This window comes from Astyanax mexicanus, chromosome 3 (assembly GCF_023375975.1).
Source record: "Astyanax mexicanus isolate ESR-SI-001 chromosome 3, AstMex3_surface, whole genome shotgun sequence".
Taxonomy (NCBI): Eukaryota; Metazoa; Chordata; class Actinopteri; order Characiformes; family Acestrorhamphidae; genus Astyanax; species Astyanax mexicanus.
Window position 1 is genome coordinate 59,993,040 of NC_064410.1, and position 19,228 is coordinate 60,012,267.

A 19,228-nucleotide genomic window follows, 5' to 3' on the forward strand; every position below is an offset into this window, starting at 1 on the left:
GCTAATCGTCACTTTTAACTTTTAAGGAAAATATTTACATTTGTGGGTTTCTTACCATTGATTCTCATACCCCTCTATAAAAATCTCTATATGAAGTGCAAACAAGCACCCCAATACTTCGGTGAGAGGTGGGGGTAAGGGCTAGGGCCAAGTGCTAAAATGGGATTGGGCCTAAGCCACCGTGCCGCCTGCACATTATATATCTCTCTAGTTTGTAAACTGTACTAACCGTGCTCTGTTGTGGCTGTTTGCTGAAGGCGTGCGAGGCGTGGCAGAAAGATGCTCAGGAGACGAAGGAGCAGGTGAAGTCGGCGGAGGCGGAGCGGCAGCTGGCGGAGCAGAAGCGTGAGGACACCGAGCGCAAACTGAAGGAGCTGCAGAGCGACTTCGACGTGCTGTGCCGCTCGCCCAACATGCCTCTCCTGCGCAGCTACGGAGACCTGGACCAGCTCCCACTGTCCAAACTCCACTCCATCCAGAGCCAGCTGCGCTCGGACCTCGACCTTATAGACGGGGTAAGAACAGCACCTTCACCTCCTCATATATATATATATATATATACACTCAATTACACTCCTTAAACTCAGGCCTCCACCTTATAGACGGGGTAAGACCAGCACCTTCACCTCCTCATATATATATAAACACTCAGTTACACTCCTTAAACTCAGGCCTCCACCTTATAGACGGGGTAAGAACAGCACACTTACCAACTCACATAAAACACTCAATTTCTGTTAGATTTTCACATAAAAGTTGAACATTTGAAAACTTGAAATTTATTTAACATTTGAACATTGAACATTTTTTATATCCCGACAGAACTACTAACATACTAAAGCGTCATACATTTACCCGAGCAGTGCTATTCTAATCATACATTTACCTCAGCAGTGCTGTTCTAATCGTAAATGTACCTCAGTTGTGCTTTACTAATCATGAATATATTCCAGTAGTGATATTCTAATTATGACTATATTTTAGCAGTGCTATAATAATACATTTACCTCAGCAATGCTATTCTAATTGTTTAATTGACATCAACAGTGATGTTCTGATCATGACTATATTTCAGCAGTACTGTTCTAATCATACATTTACATCAGCAGTGTGCAGATTAGCCCGGCTAACGTTGCTATTCTAACCATATACAGCTCATTTCTTTTAGCTGTAAAAAAACGTTCAGCTTTGATAAGGGAGTAAACTGATACTGAGTGCGATAAGTGATGTAGAATGCTATATTTTGTTTAAGTTATAAATGTTAGAGGATACAAGGCAAAATGAATTAAGTTGTGGTTTCTAGATATTGGGTGCATCCCTAGTTCTCACTGTTTAACACGTGACTGACATGATTTCTTCTCTTCTTTTTTTTTTCTCATCGCAGGTTATTTATCAGCTTCAGTCAAAGAAATGTATAGTTTGCCAAAAGCATGATCGTTGCATTGTCCTGCAGCCTTGCCAACATTACGTACTTTGTGAGAACTGCGCGCCTAGTAAAACAGAATGTCCTTACTGTAAGACGAAAATATTGAAGTGGTGATGTACAGCTATTAAAGGTACTATTTAAAAAAAAAAAAAACAATTATTATAGCCCTTTGAAGAACTACTAATACATATAATGCTTACAGTTTCTACATAGCATTTTTTTTCCATGTGTTTCAGTATTTCATATTATAGTGATTGATAAAAAATTGATAGTTTTATTATTAGAATCTAATAAATGGTGTTTGACTGATTATATGAATATACAGTAAATCAAGTACTTAAATGCAATACATGTTTTTTTTGTACTATAGCTAGATTGTTATTAATTCATTTTACGTTAATTTGTTTATTTGCATCAAGCATTAATTCAAAATTCCCCCTGAAAGAAAGAAAGTTTAAAGAATATGTATCGACACTCGTATATGTATAAATTAATAAATTAATTGGATCAAATTTATTTGACTGTTAATCTGTTAATTTTGAAGCAGATGAAACGTCAGTCAAACATCATTGTTGCTACTAGTTTAGCTGTGTGAAGATGATGATAATTTGATTTTTTGATTTCTTGTTTAAAAAAAAGAAGCACTTTGTTGACCTGGAAATTTGTCAAAGGGTATTTTAGAAAAGAAATGCTTTAAATGCTTTAAGCTGCTTTTTGTAGTTTTTTTTTTTTTGTTTTTAAGAATTTGTTATCTCCCAGATAATACGCTAATGTATGAAGCTTTTTGTGTGTACTGTGAACATAGTAGAATATTTCATATTTCTTACTGTTTAAAAAAAGAATCATAATATAGTATATTGTTAGTTTTTTGTATAAAATAGTACTAAATGGTAGTTACTACTTTTTTCATTGTTACTTTCATTATTTCATTTTTTTTTTTTTGGTTTGTTTCCAATCTAAATAAGTGCAACCTTTTTGAATGCATTTTAGGCATAACCAGCAGCTGTAATATCAGTATAAGGCACATACTGTATGCTAAGGCATTTAGTAAGTTCTGTCTTCTTAGTGATTTATGGAGTAATTCATGATGTAGTTGTTGTTAATGGAGCACACGTGTTCGGAAGTCTTTTTTTTAGGACTTCTAGCCTTTCGGATACATTTTTCTTTTTCTTTTTTCTTTTCTTTTTTTTTTTTTTGCGCCAGAACCGTGTCCGGATTCTCGGCCACTCGCTCTCAAGTGCCTTCGCCTTATAGAGTACTTATAATAATAATAAGTGAATCTACCAGGAGCTTAGGATTGTAGTGCAAACACAACCACAGGTAGTCAGTGCTTGTGCGATAAAAAGAAAATCAAACAAACAAACAAAAAAAAAGGTTAAAAAACTTGGAAAAGTATGTATTTCTCATTAAACTCGCTCAAATTTTCATGTCGGGAGCGAGATATTTGAGATATTTCACGTATTTCACATATTTGAGCTATTTAAGCGTAAACTGGCCCAATTCTGCGCGAGAGTGTTCGTTTTTTCTTCTATATTATTCTCTTTCTCTCTTTAAATATATATATATATATATATTTAAATATATATATATATATATATATATATATATATATATATATATATATATATATATATATATATATATTGAATTTTTTGTCAGTGCCTGGGCTCTGACACTAAGCTTAGGTCTTCTTCTGTCCCCGTTCCTCGCGTCTCCATGAGCAATGAATGGTGCTTTTTGGGTGCAGCTTCACAGACATGCATCTTCTAGACATGTTGAATCGTCTTTCGATTGATTTGATTTAAACGTTAACGTTTAGGAATAATCGAAATCAAAATAATCAGGAAATAAATGTGTGTATTTCTTTGATTTACGGTAAAAATTAGCGAAAACTGGCTTTTTTTTCTTTCTTTAAGTTTTTACGTCGTTTGAAATCGTAGTGCTCTTCTTCTTCTGTAGTGTTTACAGATTTAAAAAAAAAAGAAACAAACAAATCCATCCTCTTTTTTTTTCGTTCTGTTTTTTTTTTTTTGTACATTTTTGTTTCTTTTTTTTGTTTTATTTTTTTCCGAATTCGACAGTAATGTAATGTGCTTAGGTTAATCTAATTGAAATGACCTACTACTGTGTTATCTGAACTAGCTTATATACATATTTTTCTTTTTCTTAAATTTTTCTGTTTCCTTATTTTTTTTACTTTAAAGATTTTCGTTTTCAGTCCTTTAATATGACAGCAATGAGTTTCATTGAAATTGTGCGTTCAAAAAACAAGCAAACACACACACACACACACAAAAAAAACAACAGTCAGGTACACACACACACACACACACACACACATGCATGTTTCTTCGACTTTTGATGATTTGATAAATGGTTTACTTCTAAAGGGAACGTGATTCAGTATCAAAGGCACAGACACAGGCTGTTTACGGCTGCTGCGTTCACACGGCAGGTAAAAAAAATATATAATAATAATCTAAAATCTGATTTTCTCACCATATTTCAGTTGTTTTTTAGGCTTTTCACGCTGGAATCTTTATAATATAATCCAAATCACCTTCTATATTGGTCTGAACAGTTCAGTTCAGTTCTGAACAGACCTTTATGCTTTATGTAAGAGTTGTGCTTCACGTGAAGTTTCGGTTTCATCTTCTCCAGCATCACAGTTTATTGGAAACAATGAGTTATTGCAACACAAACCTCCTAATTTGGTTTGAATTGAGACCAAATCAATCATCATCAAATATTTAATGGTTGTTTGAGGTCTGTTACTTCCCCATCCCACCACTGAAACCCTCACTCCCTGCTGTCGTCCATTTCCCTCTTTCCTTACATCCACTTTCTTCCTTCTCTTTGATGTATAAGTGGTATAAATACAGATCTGGCTGGTTATTTCCCAAGTTTCCATTTATTAGAAATGTATCTGATTTAAATACTACCTATAAAAGTGGCCCACTTTTTTTTTTCTTTCTTCTTTTTGATGTAAAAGTTTTTGCTCTTTCTTATTTTACTTTGAATCAGTGTCCTAATGAGTGGGTTGAGCAATTGGCCTTTCAATTTGGGGATACAATAGACAGATAAAATGGCTTAAATTTGATTTTCCTACCAAATCTAAGGTTTATTTTAGGCTGATCACTCTGTCTTTTTTATTAGTGTGGTCTATATCTTTATCGCTTTTCATTGCATCCTCCTCTTTGGTCATTTTATTGGAAACAATGACCAGTTGCAACACAAACCTTCTTATCCCACCACTGAAACCCTCACTCACTGCTTTCGTCCATTTCCCCTTCTCTCTGCACCCACTTTCTTCCTTCTCTTTGATGTAAAAGTGTCAGGAATACCTGGTTGGTTATTCCCAAGTTTTCAGTTATTGGATTTGTATCTGATTTAAATACTAAGCATAAAAGTGGCCAATATTTGATTTTCCTACTAAATATGAGGTTTATTTTAGGTTCTTCCCACTACTTCCTACTTTTTTCCTTCTTTTTAATGTAAAGGTTTTTGCCCCAAATTTATTTTACCTACCAAATCTGTGGTTTATTTTAGGCTGATCACGCTGTTTTCTTTGTGTGGTCTATATCTTTATCATTTTTCTTCATTGCATCCTCCTGTTTGGTCATATTATTGGAAACAATGACCAGTTGCAACACAAACCTTTTAAAGCCACCACTGAAACCCTCACTCACTGCTGTCGTCCATTTCCCCTTCTCTCTGCACCCACTTTCTTCCTTTTTTATGATGTTAAGTTTTTGCTGTTCACACTGACACACGGTAAAAGCAGATTTATACTTTTGGTTTGAAGTATACTTCTGATGTGACGTAATGAGTAGTTTGGGCAATTGGCTTTTCTATTTGCAGATAAAATAGACAGATAAAGTGGCCCATATTTGATTCACTTACCAAATATGACATCCACATCCACTTTTTTTTTTTTATCTCTTTGATGTAAAAGTGGCACGAATACTGATCTGGCTGGTTATTCCCAAGTTTCCAGTTACAGAATATGTATCTGATTTACATTCTAAGTATGAAATGGCCAATGTTGAATTTATCTACCAAATCTGAGGTTTATTTTAGGCTGATCCAAATGGTCTAAATCTTTAGCGATTTTCATTGCACTCTCCTTTTTGGTCATTTTATTGTAAAACGGTGACCAGTTGCAACACAAACCTTCTAATATTGTTTAAACAGAGAACAAATCAGTTCAGATATTTCATGCTTGTATGATGTCTCTTACCACTGAAACCTTTACTCTCTGCTGTTGTCCATTTCCCTTTTTCCTGTGGCCCAAATTAAATTTTTTCTACGAAATCTGAGGCTTATTTTGGGCTGATCACGCTGTTTTATTTGTATGATCTGCATCTGACATTCGTCTGAAAAGTGACGCTTCACGTGAAGTTTCGGTTTCATCTTCTCCAGCATCACAGGAGCTATCAAGGAGTTCCAGTAGTAAAGATAAAATAGAATAAAATAATTGACATCTAAAACAATAATAACTATTGAGAGAGAATATTTTTTTAGCATATTATTTCCCATCTTTAATTTGTGCCGCTTTTACCTGCAGTGTGAACGTAGCCTGTGTCAGATCTCTGAAGAGCAGGATGTGTATATAAATATTGTTTCTCTGCGTCTTGCTATATATTATTTTTATTAGTTCTGTTTTCTTTGATTCTTTCTTTAATTCTTTCTTTGATGTTAGTATCGAAATGAACGAGGTCTGTATGTCGTAACTCATGATCGTAATATTTGGCTCGTTATGCCGTAGAAAAACAATCCGTCATTGCATGTCTCGGTGTATGTTGTGTTAACCAGCTAAGAGTCTAGATCTCACTGCCAGATGTGCTGGAGCTGGGCAGCCCGGAACAGCACTGAGGTATTTATTATACAGTTCTTTACAATACTCAAAAAGCTTTGATCTGTGGGACTGATCTCTCCATTTTACTGAAGGGATGTGTAGGGTGTTTATTTTATTCTTGATGGTTTAAAATGGTCTGAAATGGTGGTGGTTTAAGGATCACATACTGTAGTATTGTAAAGTTTCACGCTCTGAAGATTTTATTAGGTATTTCATTTTTATGAGGTCGGTTGATGGATTGTTTCAGACCATGTTTATGCCTGAAATTAACATGCGTCCTGGGTGATCTAATCATAATTGTCCAGTGCAACTAAAAAATGTTGTCTGTAGTTTATAGAATAAAACAACAATGTTCATTTTACTCAAACATAAACCTATAAATAGCAAAATCAGAGAAACTGATTCAGAAACTGAAGTGCTCTCTTAATATTTTTCAGAGCTGTGTATAACTGTAATACCCCACCATCCACCGTCCATGCGGGTTAGCTGAGCTAATCGCTACAAGCTAATAAATAAAGGTGATCATTTTGTGATATAATCAGAAATCTGATCACAATTTCTCACATGAGACACATTAAAACAGATCAGATCACCCAGAGCACATGTTAACAGCAGGTGTGAAGAGGTTCAGGATCGCTGAGGGATTTTCAGGATTGTAGGGATGAGATCCTCTCGTTGGGTTTCTGGACCACAGCGTAGGATTTATTGATATTTATCGATCGTGAACGATGCGATTTGCTGCATCTGGAATGTGGCAGGTAATTTACATTTAAAAATAAAAATATAAAAAACCCTGAAAAAAGTGGTGAAATAATCGAACATGGACTTGACTCAAACGAACCAAAGTGTTATTGTAGTTTCTTCTTCTTCTTGTAGTTCTTTTTCTTCTTCTACTACTTTTTCTTCTTCTACTCATTTTCACGTTCAAAGTTCAAATGATGATACATAATTTAGAAATGATGATGTAGAACTACTAGGACAGACTTTTCAATGTTTAATTTGACAGGAAAACTATGCCAACTGCTTTTGCTGACGATATTAATGGATTTAAAGCTTGTTTTGTAGTTTTACCAAAGACCTTTACTGTTTACTTTTATTTTTTTATTTATTTTTTTTTTGTTTGTTTTTTTTTTTTGTTCGTTTGTTTTTCCCCCTTTTTTATTAAATTTTTTTTATAACTCTCACTTCTTGCTTTAGTGAATTTGTAAATTGGTATTGGTTAGAATTTATATTGATTTATAACAAAATGACCAAAACTAGTACCTTATTTAAGCATTTGATCTGTGCAGTTCAAAGAACTAATAGAATAAAAGTCCTCGTTTTCAGTCGCTTTTTTTTTTTTTTTTTTTTTTTTCTGTATTTTTTTTTTTCTAAGTGAAAATGACCGTGAAATACAGTACTAGTATTTGATTGGCTGTTTATCTGTAGTGAAGGAATGTACTGGATATGAATGAATGAATGAATTTGTGTTAATATTCTTACGTGGCCATATGAATTAGTGCTTATTTGAAGTATATCATTTCTTTTTTATGCTAATAGTACTTTATAGTAAAATTCTTAAATCAGTTTTGGAATATTAGTGGTTGTGCACTACTTGTATGCTGTCAGGAATTTAAGAGTGTATTTGGACTGTAAGGTGCTTTCTTTAGTTTCTGTTCGACTGGCTGGCGTTCGTCACTCGTACAGTGTTTGTTTTGTTTCGTTTTCATCTGATTTTGTAAAAATCGGTCGTGGAATGCAAAAACTGTGTTTATTTAAATTGAGAAAATGTATTATTGTAGCGCATCAAAACTGCAAACCTTATTTTTCTCTATACAACATCGTATTTTCAATTTATAGACTCTGATTGTAATGTACGGTTTAAAGTTAAGCTCTTGTACAGCTCTCAAAAGGGGTGGGCAATATGGTAAATAATTAAATTAAATTAAATTAGATTTGAATCCCGATATTTGAAGATATTAACCCTTTCAGATCTGAATTATTTCCAGTGATGGACACACATGTAAGAATGATGTTTTCAATCTGTAATGCACAGAAAAGAAGACTCCGCACTCTATACTCTATAAAATATACTATAAAATAAAGTCTATATAGCAAATAAATCCAATTAAAAGCCTGCGTGTAATATTTTCAATTACATTTACATATTCACTTTATTTTAAAACCATCCATAAACAGTTAAATCATGACTAAAATTGTTCTAAATTACATTAAATTAGTAAATAAAATGGCTGTTAATTTCCCCTCAGTGGCTCTAGTACTACTGTTTTTCTAGCATTTTTCCAGTGGGCGGGGCCAAGCTGCAGTTTCATTGGTTTGTAAACTTGATAATTTGCTGGTTCATGGTCTATTCTGATGGACAACAGCTCTCAAATAGTGTTATAATTTTATGTGCAAGAAAACCTTTCAAAATAAAGTAAATACATGATGTCCATTGCAATGTATGCAGGGTCTGAAAGGGTTAAAGACATGTTCACGATACTCAATATTCATTATTTAATTTAATAATAGGACACCTGCGTATTCCTCATTGCTTCGTCTAAAATCAAGGGTATAAAAAGAGTTTTCTTGCTTTTGTTGGAGTAACTGTTTCGAGTGTACTGGGAAGACTTTTTAATATATGTCAACTTTTTGATTATTGCTGTGCAGCTTTAATTGCCAGCAATTTAAAAATACATAGCTAAAATCAGTCATTACATGTTTAGACACATAATATCATGGAAAAATGCATCACAATACTTTAAAATGTATCCAAATAGGATACAAAATATATATTACAATAATTAAACAATGCATCACAATACAATAAAATGTATAACAAAACGAAAATGAAACGGAATTCAATAAAAACTGCCACAATACGACACAAAGTGATTATTAAAACGATATTACATTGGCTATATGTGTAGCAATATGTAAGAATTTCACAATACGATAAAAATTGGATCACAATAAAAATGCATCACACTACAGTAAAATGTATAATAATATGATAATGATTTACAATAAGAAAAATGGATCACAATACGATAACGTATCAAAATACAATAAAAACTCTCACAGTATGATAAAAACTGTCCATACTGTAATGAATAGCAATGGATCACAGTACAATAAAAAAAAGTATAGTAATATGCAAACATTTCACAATATGATAAAAATTGGATCACAATAAAAATGCATCACAATACCATAAAGTGCAATACTGAAAAAAGCTTATAATACGATAAATCAAAATACAAAAATAATGGTCACAATATAAATTGGAGCATGATTAAAAACTTTTAATAAAATAATACATTTATAAAAAAAAAACAAAGCGATTATTGATACGATATCACATTTGTGTATCACAATATGAAAAAAATGTATTACAATATGATAGCAATGTATCACAGTATGATAATATGTTTGTATAGTAATACGCAAAAAAATTACATTACTATAAAATTGATTCCAGTATGATGTGTTGAGGTGAAATGTTGCCATATTGCCCTCCTCCAGCAGTGAATGGCTGATGCAGACAGTGGGATGCGTTTATTAAATAGAGATGATTCAGTAAATCAGATTTTAGCGCTGGGGTTTAAGGTGGATCTGCTGTGTTTGTTTGCATGTGGTATTAAGGAAGCAGGCGCTGCGTGTGATTGGTCCACGTCTCTGTGCTTCTGTAATTCAGATTATGAATAGTGGATGTTGATGATGTTGATGAACAAATCTGTGCCTTTGTGTGAAGCTCTGTCTGTAGTATTTTCTGATTGATTCAGTCACTCTTCAAAAACGAGCCAAACTGTCGTGCCTTGGGATTTTGAATCCCTGTGTTCCTGTGATCCTGTGTTAGTGTAATATCCCGTATTGGTGTGGAGCTCTACACATTTTTACGTGTTGTATTATTGACTACTTTTCAGGCCTTTTGTGGAGGTTTAATTTTGTAAAAGGAGAAATTGTGGCGTTTTGTTGCACGAGCACTTAATGCAGAAATCACCATCACAGCATATTTAAATTTAATCAACTCACATTTAATCTGATTGGACACTTTCAAGTATCATATTAGAGAAGAATTGAAGATTGTGTCGATCACTTTGGTGAGTCGGTAACACTTTCTATGAGTTTCGTGTCTATAAGACTGTATAAAACATCTGTAACACTTAATTATAATGCATTCATAAAGCATTAATAACCTGGCTATACGTACTTATATAAAAATGCATAATGCTTAATGGATGCTTTCTAATGTAATATTAATTTTTAGAATTACTTATAATTATAGTTATTAAGGCTTTATGAAGCATTATAATGTATTTTGTTTTTTTTTTATAATTATATCAAGCCACTTTATAAAGGCTTTATGAATATATTGTAATGTTTTATGCAGTTTTTTATAATTGCTTATAGCCATATTATTAAAGTTTAATATATGCATTATACTGTTTTATGCCATTTTTATTAATTAATGCATAAAGCCAGGTTATAATGCCTTATGAATGCATTATAATGTACTACTCATTTTTATAATTATTAATAGCCAGGCTATTAATGATTTATGGATATATTAAAATGTATTATAAACATGGCTATATGTAATTATAAAAAAAAAATGACGCATTATAGTGCATTCATAAAGCCTTAATAACCTGGCTTTATTTAATAATAAAAAAGGCATACTACAGTATAATGCATTCATAAGGCATTATAAACCTGGCTATATGTAATTATAAAAAATGCATAATGCATTATTATGCATTCATAAGGCATTGTAAACCTGGATATACGTGAACTATAAAAAATGTATAATACATTATGCATTCATAACTCATTAATAACCTAGATGTATGTAATTATAAAAAAAATGCATGATACATTATAATGCATTCATAAGGCATTATAAACATGGCTATATGTTATTATAAAAAATGCACAGTACATTATAATACATTCATATGTTGTTGTTTTTTGTTTTGTTTTGTTTTTGCCGAACATAATATGTTATAATGCTTTCATAAAGCCTTAATATCCAGGCTATAAACAATTATACAAATGTCTAACTAATAATAACATATTAAGAATGTGCTCATACACTCTTATAGACAGAAAATTCCTAGGAAGTGTTACAGTGGGTTTTTTTTAATGCTACTGCATTTTTCTAAAAAAAAAAAAAAATAAATAATAATAATAATAGAAAATTATAAATTGTTGATGGTGATAATCACACAGTTGCATAAACATTTTTTTTTAAAGAAGAATAATCTGTAAAATCATTAATCATTTCTGCAAGTTCTCGTCAAAACACTTTGCATTTTTCTTTACACAGTAAAAGTCCCCCTATGTCTGTGTCAGCCATCACTCTTTTTTTTTTTTTTTATTTTTTTTTTTTTTGTCCCTCGTAAACTTTTTGTTTTAGGTTTAAAAAAGAAAAAAAGCACACTTTTTTTTGTTTGTTTAAAATGATAATATTGCGATAATTCTGTGTTTAAATAAAAAAAAGGCCAGGCAACTGTTATTAAAGAAAAGCACCAAGTAGAAAAGTCTGTTTATTAGAAATGTGTAAATTAACTGTAATGGAGATGTACCATAATGCTCTGCAGTGGAATAATCTTTTTTTTTTTTTTTTGTGAATTGTTTCATTTTTCTTTTTCTTTTTTTTTTTGTTTCTTTGTTTGTTATTTTATTTTCTATCAATATTGTGATGATTATTATTGAACCTGAGGATTTATGCAATCTTGTACATACATATGTATGAACCTGGTTTTGAAACTTTTAGCAAGGCTAGCTAGGAAAAACACGTAATACCTGTTATTAAAATTAAAACGTTAAGACAAAAGTTTAAAAGCATTCTGTAAAAGGGAAACGGATGTAAAATAGATGGGGAGAAAAGAGAGAGAAATAAAAAAGAAAAGTGGCGGGAATTGGAAGCACTGTTCCCTGTACGTACGGATATATATGCTATAAGTAAAGCTATTAGCTTTAGCATTAGCATTAGCATTGAAACCGTTAAAACCCTGAATATTGAATGTACCGTTTTGAATTAGGTATATTAAATGGAAAAAGTGGAAAAAAATACGTTAAATAAAACTACAAACCAACACAAACGCGGGGAGCAGTTCTGTGATCTATGATGTAGCACTAGTTTTGTGAATTGCGCTAAATGCCGAATAAATCAATTTATAAGTTGAACACAAATGCAGTTTTGAAGTTTGTGTATTTATCAGTGTAACGCGATTTAGATGGGAATAAGATGAGTATTTTCTCAGGGTTTTACAGGATAACTATAGAATAAAGACATGTCCAATTTTCAGAGGAAGCTGCAGCTCAGATTTATTTGCTTCAGAGGTCTTCAGGAGTCTGAGGGACCTTTATAATGAAGAAACATATCCCTTATTTTGGTACAGTATGCATTGATATATAGATCAGCTTTTATTCTAATTAGCGTTTAACTATACTATACGATTTGCTGTCAGTATAATACGTTGTGTATGTGACGTCTACACGAGACCTTAAACATTTACTGGGAGTTGGTGGTGGAGGAGCGCTCTGGTGGAACAGGAATAAGATCCGGACGGACTTTCATCATTTAAAAAAACACAAAAAAAAAAACAATTTAAGTAAGACGGTATTATTTATAATGCATAATCTTTTATTCATAGTGTATCATTTAAAATTGTTAACACGTGTACACTACAGCAGTTATGCAATGGTTTACAGAATTCATGGAATTATTTTTATCATATTGGGAATTAAATAATTTTGATCTTTAAACTGGTGCCGGTGTGCTTTTACTTGTTTGTTCTTTAATGTGGTTTCACAGCATTTTCACTCATTATCTTATCTTAAACTGAGAAGCACTCATAGACTAAAGCATCTGCACAAAAAAAAGCAGATTTTATATAATTTCTGCCTGTCCAAAGAATCCAAAAAATAATAATTTGCAGTTCTGCATTGTAGATTAATACCAATGTCATCCAAATTATGAGGTTTATGAGGTAGAGTCACCTGGAATTTACGCTTTCAGTTAACAGCTGTGCTGAACTCATCAAAAGTTTCTGGCGCCAAGCAGTCTAACGGCGTTTTCACACCAGCACTATTTGGTCCGGTTAAAATGAACTCTGGTTCGTTTGTAACTTTAGTGCGGTTCGATTGAGCAGGTGTGAAAACAGTAATCGCACTCGGGTGCGGATCAAAAGAACCGGACCGAGACCAGCTAGAGGAGGTGGTCTCGGTCCGGTACCAAACGAACTCTGGAGCGGTTCTCTTGTGGTGAGAACGTGATCCGGTCTCGATCGGATCCAACTATTAAATATAAGCCATTTATTTGAGCTAAACGGCTGATAAAGCAAGCACAGTTTAAACTGATATATTAGCCAGATAATGCTGATTACCACAGCTGCGAACAAACACTGTGTCCATGCACGCGCCGTCTGCGCTGCATTCACTGCTCACAGCCGCGTGACTCTGTTTATTATGTATAAATCTGCGCTGCACGTAGAAACACTGTGTTTGAAAGTGCAGCGTTTCAGTGTTGAAGCACAGATATTTGCGCTGGAACACAAAATCTTCTCGCTGTATTTACTTTTTTCGTATATTTATATTTAATGTACTCCCGTTTCAGACAGCTCTGACCAATCAGAGGACACAGGCTGCTCGTGTGGTTTATTGATGCGCATTTTGGTGCGTTTACATTTATGGCTATGTGAAACCAGACCGAACAGAGCGAGAAAACGCTCCAAGTTAACGAACTCATTAACTGATTCGGACCAGAGAAACGAACTACAGGTGTGAAAACGCCCTAAGTGCTGGTTCGAATCCTGGTCATGCAGCTTTCCATCAGCAGCAGTTCATAAAGAGGCGGAGTCTGACTTCACATGTAACAGACATGGTGTGTTGTAGCGATTGGCCGCGCTAAATTCAGAGAAAATTGGAAAAGAGTAGAAATAATGTTTATATTTTTAAGAAATTTGAAAGCATGCTCAAGTGCAGTCGTCACAAAGACTTTCAAAAACATAATGATGGAACTGGCACTCATCAGGACCGCCCCAGGAAGGAAAGAGCAAGAGTTGCCTTTGTCGCACAAATTACCAGCCTCAGAAATTCAAGTAATTAACTCTTGATGAGTTCAGCACAGCTGTTAACTGAAAGCCTGAATTCCAGGAGACTCTACCTCATAAAACTGACTGAGAAGATGTGTAAAACTGTCTTCATTTAAACAAGAGGAGCTCATTTGTAGAATCTAAAATATAAAACGTATTCTGGTTTGTTTAACATTATTTTTGTTTACTAAAAATATGCCATGTCTTTCTTCAAAATTTAGATGACCTTTAGTTTTAATCTACAATACAGAACATTTTTTTAAATCCCAAATAAGAGCATCTAAAAGCTTCTTCACAGAGTATTTTGGTTTGTTTAACACTATTTTTAAGTTACTACATGATTCCTTATGTGTTCCTTCATAGTCTGATAGATCACCTCACTATTCTTTTACTATGTAGGAAAAAAAAGAATAAATAAAAATCATTGCATGAGAAGGTTTATCCAAACTTTTGACCGGTACTTTAAATCAATTCAGTGACTATTTTTTACATCTGAAAGTTGGATCAGCTGTGGGTAGGAGTGTATAATAGAGTGCAGGACAGTGAGAGATTAAACACAGTGTTTAAAAACTCTAGCAGCACTGCTGCTGTGTCTGATCCACTCACAGATACAGAACTACAGTCTGCAATTATTACCAAACTATAAAGTGTCCTATACAGCTCTGCAAAAAAATAAATAAATAAATAAATAAATAGGAACACTTAAAAATGATGAGTTTCTTTGATTTTACTAAATTTAAAAACCTCTGGAATATAATCAAGAGGAAGATGGATGATCACAAGCCATCAAACCACCAAACTGAACTGCTTGAATTTTTGCACCAGGAGTAAAGCAGCATAAAGTTATCCAAAAGCAGTGTGTAAGACTGGTGGAGGAGAACATGATGCCAAGATGCATGAAAAACAAACTGTGATTAAAAACCACCAGGTATATCCACCAGATATTGATGATTTCTGAACTCTTAAAACCAAACCTGTTTATGAATATGAACTTTTTGTTTTCTTTGCATTATTTGAGGTCTGAAAGCTCTGCATATTTTTCACAATTTCTGCAAATAAATGCTCTAAATGACGATATTTTTATTTGTAATTTGTAATTGGGAGAAATGTTGTCCGTAGTTTATAGAATAAAACAACAGTGTTCATTTTACTCAAACATAAAGAGAAACTGATTCAGAATAATTCAGGGTAATGGGTCTCTACCTTCAGTTCTTTCCACTAGGTGTCAGTCTGTCCTCAGTAGTGGTTCCAGGAGCTGCAGGTAGGTTGGCAGAGTGCACTGCGGACTGAACCCCCCCACCTCACGCCCCGCTGGCACTAAAACACAAAGAAACAAACACCACTGTCCCGTTCTGCTCCAATAGGAACAGAGAATGAAACGGAGGACCGGAGCTCACCCCTGATCACTCCTGACTCCTGAATGACACTCTCACAGAGCTTTATCTTGGCACTGGTGGTGTTCCTGACCAGCCGCAGGGCCTGAACTCAAACAGGGGGTCTGGAACTCATCTCAGATTAATGTTTTACAGCCTTAAACCAAAACAAGCAGTTCTGCCATTCAACTTTCTGCGGTGATTTGTTCTGGGAGTGCGAGCGTATTTTGGTTTTCGGAAAAAAGAGCATTGAGCAAACAGTAGCGTCCACTGCGGGTGGGCAATATTATATCGTATACAATATATCGTGACACAGAAATATCATGATATTAAAAAACTCATATTGTGATAAAAGGGCTGTTCTGTCTTAAAAGTAGTCTATTATTTACTGTGAAGCTTTAGGTGTATTTATTGTGTAATTGTTTTAGTTTGCAGTTTATATGCATGCACTAAATATTCTGCAATATTATTTGCTGCATTATATTATTTTATGCTATATTATTTATTTTGCCACATTATGAATAATCTGTTATACTATTATACTATATTCCTGAAATGAATAAATTATTTTAGTTTTCCTATATCGCCAAGTATATCGTTATCGCAAAAATACCCTGAAATATCGTGATATTATTTTAGAGCCATATCGCCCACCCCTAGAGTCCACTGTGGTTAGTTTGTTTTTGCCAGGGTGGGCTTTGAGTAAGCCTCAGATGTAGAACCATCGCTGTGTGTGTGTGGGATAAAAACCTCTAAATAATCTATAGTAATCTATAGGTGAGCCATCAATTGCACGCACCATGCAGATTGATTTAGGGCGTGTTGGCATGTCTTTGCCATCGTAACGACTGGAAAAGTACACCTTGCACAATCAAAACGCACACAAGTCATTAACTAATTCTCTTAATTAATCATGGGTGTGTTTTGGGCATTACCTAAAATAAACCAATCAGTTTCACCGCTCTGACATTGGCAGATTGCTATTTTAGCAGTGCAGTGCTTCATCTACGGGAACAGCAATAATATATTTTATTTAGTATAGGGTTTGTGCACTGCTGCATGTTTCTATGTGCATCTAAGAAGCAGGGGTGTACATGTGGTGCGCCTCTGTTGCCAAGATAGCAATGAACGTCTGACCAAGAAAATATCATCAACTGCTGTGGTTTAAAAAAAAATCTACCTGTTTGACATCTGTTACTGAGTACACCAGTGATGACTTTCTTCTTCAGGCTATGGGTGATATTTGTGCTCTAATGGTCCGGATTTAATTTCCCATCTTCTCTCAGCTTCACAATTGCTTGTTTTTCACCCATAGACTGAATTTGGACATTCAGTGCTGTTTATTGTTTATTAAATAATTGATGTAATGTATCAGGACACACCTAGGCAACAAAACACACCTGGCAGTTATGTTTTAATACTTTTGCTCCCAAATGGGTTGGTTTAGATAAAAGGTGCTGTCTTCTGAACTGTGTATCAGATTTACCAAACTGAAAACCTCTGGAATATAATCAAGAGGAAGATGGTTGATCACAAGCCATCAAACCAAGCTGAACTGTTTGAATTTTTGCACCAGGAGTAAAGCAGCATAAAAGTATCCAAAAGCAGTGTGTAAGACTGGTGGAGGAGAACATGATGCCAAGATGCATTAAAAAAACTAGATTAAAAATTAGAAACCAGGGTTATTAATTTCTGAACTCTTAAAACTGTATGAAAATGAAATTGTTTTCTTTGCATTATTTGAGATCTGAAAGCTCTGCGTCTTTTTTGTTATTTCAGCCATTTCTCATTTTCTGTAAATAAATGCTCTAAATGATTTAAATATTTTTATTTGGAATTTGGGAGAAATGTTGTCTGTAGTTTATAGAATAAAACAACAATGTTCATTTTACTCAAACATAAACCTATAAATAGACAGTGATGTTTATGGGAGGCTGGTAATGCTCGACGCTGTGGGCAGCTATAGCTTTTAAGCTGAATCTTCACCTGGGTTAAACTCTACCTCAGTGAAGAAGAGTGATGTCTGTCTGAAGGCTGTTTCGAGGGTCCGGGGCATCAGTGCACTCAGGTTACCCGGGTAGTTTTGTGGTAAAGGCCTCTGCAGAGTGCCAGCTGCCTGCAGCCTCCACAGGGCACCAGCCAGAGCTGCCACAGACGGTCAGCGACCTCCAGCGGGCTCCGGTCCTGAGCCTGCCCCTGGGACAGCGTGGGCAGCGTCTCGGTGCCAGCAGCTCAGATCTCTCCGCCCCCGCTCCTCCTGGCCATTCAGGACATTTACACACAAAACATGATGATTTTCTGTGAATTTCAGAGCAGAGTGTATCAAATAACAAACCTGTACTGAGAAAAGTGTGTTAGGTTACTATAATACACAAACACACACACAAGTCTCTATATCTACTAGGGTTGGCCGATATAGCCCTAATCTAATATCACAATATTCTTGGTGAAACTGATATATATTATATAGGTGTATTAAACACAGAGTGATCTATTTTAAGCGTTTATTTATTTTATTGTTGATGATTATGAAGCTTACAGCCAATAAAAACCCAAAAATCAGTATCTCAGAAAATCAGAATATTATATAAGAACAATTGGTACTTGTAGCAGTGTGGGCAGTGTGCCAAGTCCTGCTGGAAAATGAAATCGGCATCTCCATAAAAGTTGTCAGTAGCAGAAGGAAGCTGTAAGATATGAAGTGCTGTTAGATTTTGTGGGAAAACAAAACTGCACTGACTTTAGTCTTGATAATAAAACACAGTGGATCAACACCAGCAGATGACAGACATGTCTCTCCAAACCATTTTCTCACATCCTCTTAAAGCAAAAGCTTTATTTGAGGGGAAGGTTTTTGAAATTAAACGGTTGTGATTATTTGGTTGAATGTCCTTTAGCAAGCTGCACCTTGACCATGTGCTTTTGGTCACCACAAACAAGCTTCTGGCAGAATTCTGGTTAAATGTTTGATTACCTGGTAAAATCCGATTTTGGCACAAATACGACTTTTAAGCACTTTTTTTTTTTTTTTTACGATGAGAAGCCGGTATGAAAACGAGCTGAAATGAAATAGGAGTAACAAGGCTGTTTTTAAAACCTTAAGATAATTGTGTGAAAATGTAAGAAGTAGAAGTAAAAAAAAGTAATCTGAAAAATATTAACTCCAGTAAAGTATAAATAAAAAACATTTCTACATTTCTAAGTATTTGTATTCTGTATTTTGTTAATCAATGCCTAGCACTGATTAGCATGGTGGCGGTGTATGAGGTGTTGGTGTGTGTTGTGCTGGTGGTACAGTGAGTGGATCAGATGCAGCAGTGCTGCTGGAGTTTTTAAACACTGTGTTTAATCTCTCGCTGTCCTCCGCTCCTACATGTCATATTGTAGGACTTTTCTCCAAAAAAATAGACCAGACAAAATGATTGGCACCTTTTTAACATTTTGGGTAAAATATTTTTTTTCAAGCACAGTGCGCAACATAATCAAGCAG

The 19,228-nt window shown here is 34.3% G+C and overlaps 1 protein-coding gene across 2 annotated transcripts in view; it reads left to right on the forward strand.

Annotated features, from left to right (window-relative positions):
- Positions 1-3,011, forward strand: part of unkl (unk like zinc finger) — a 44,782-nt gene extending 41,771 nt beyond the window's left edge. For both annotated transcript variants that reach the window (XM_022666669.2, XM_022666670.2), the window contains 2 exons: positions 258-515; positions 1,385-3,011. In XM_022666669.2, coding sequence (XP_022522390.2) covers positions 258-515; positions 1,385-1,540 — 414 coding nt within the window. In that variant the 3' untranslated portion in view covers positions 1,541-3,011. The remainder of the gene's footprint in view (positions 1-257; positions 516-1,384) is intronic.
- Positions 3,012-19,228: the final 16,217 nt, after the last annotated feature.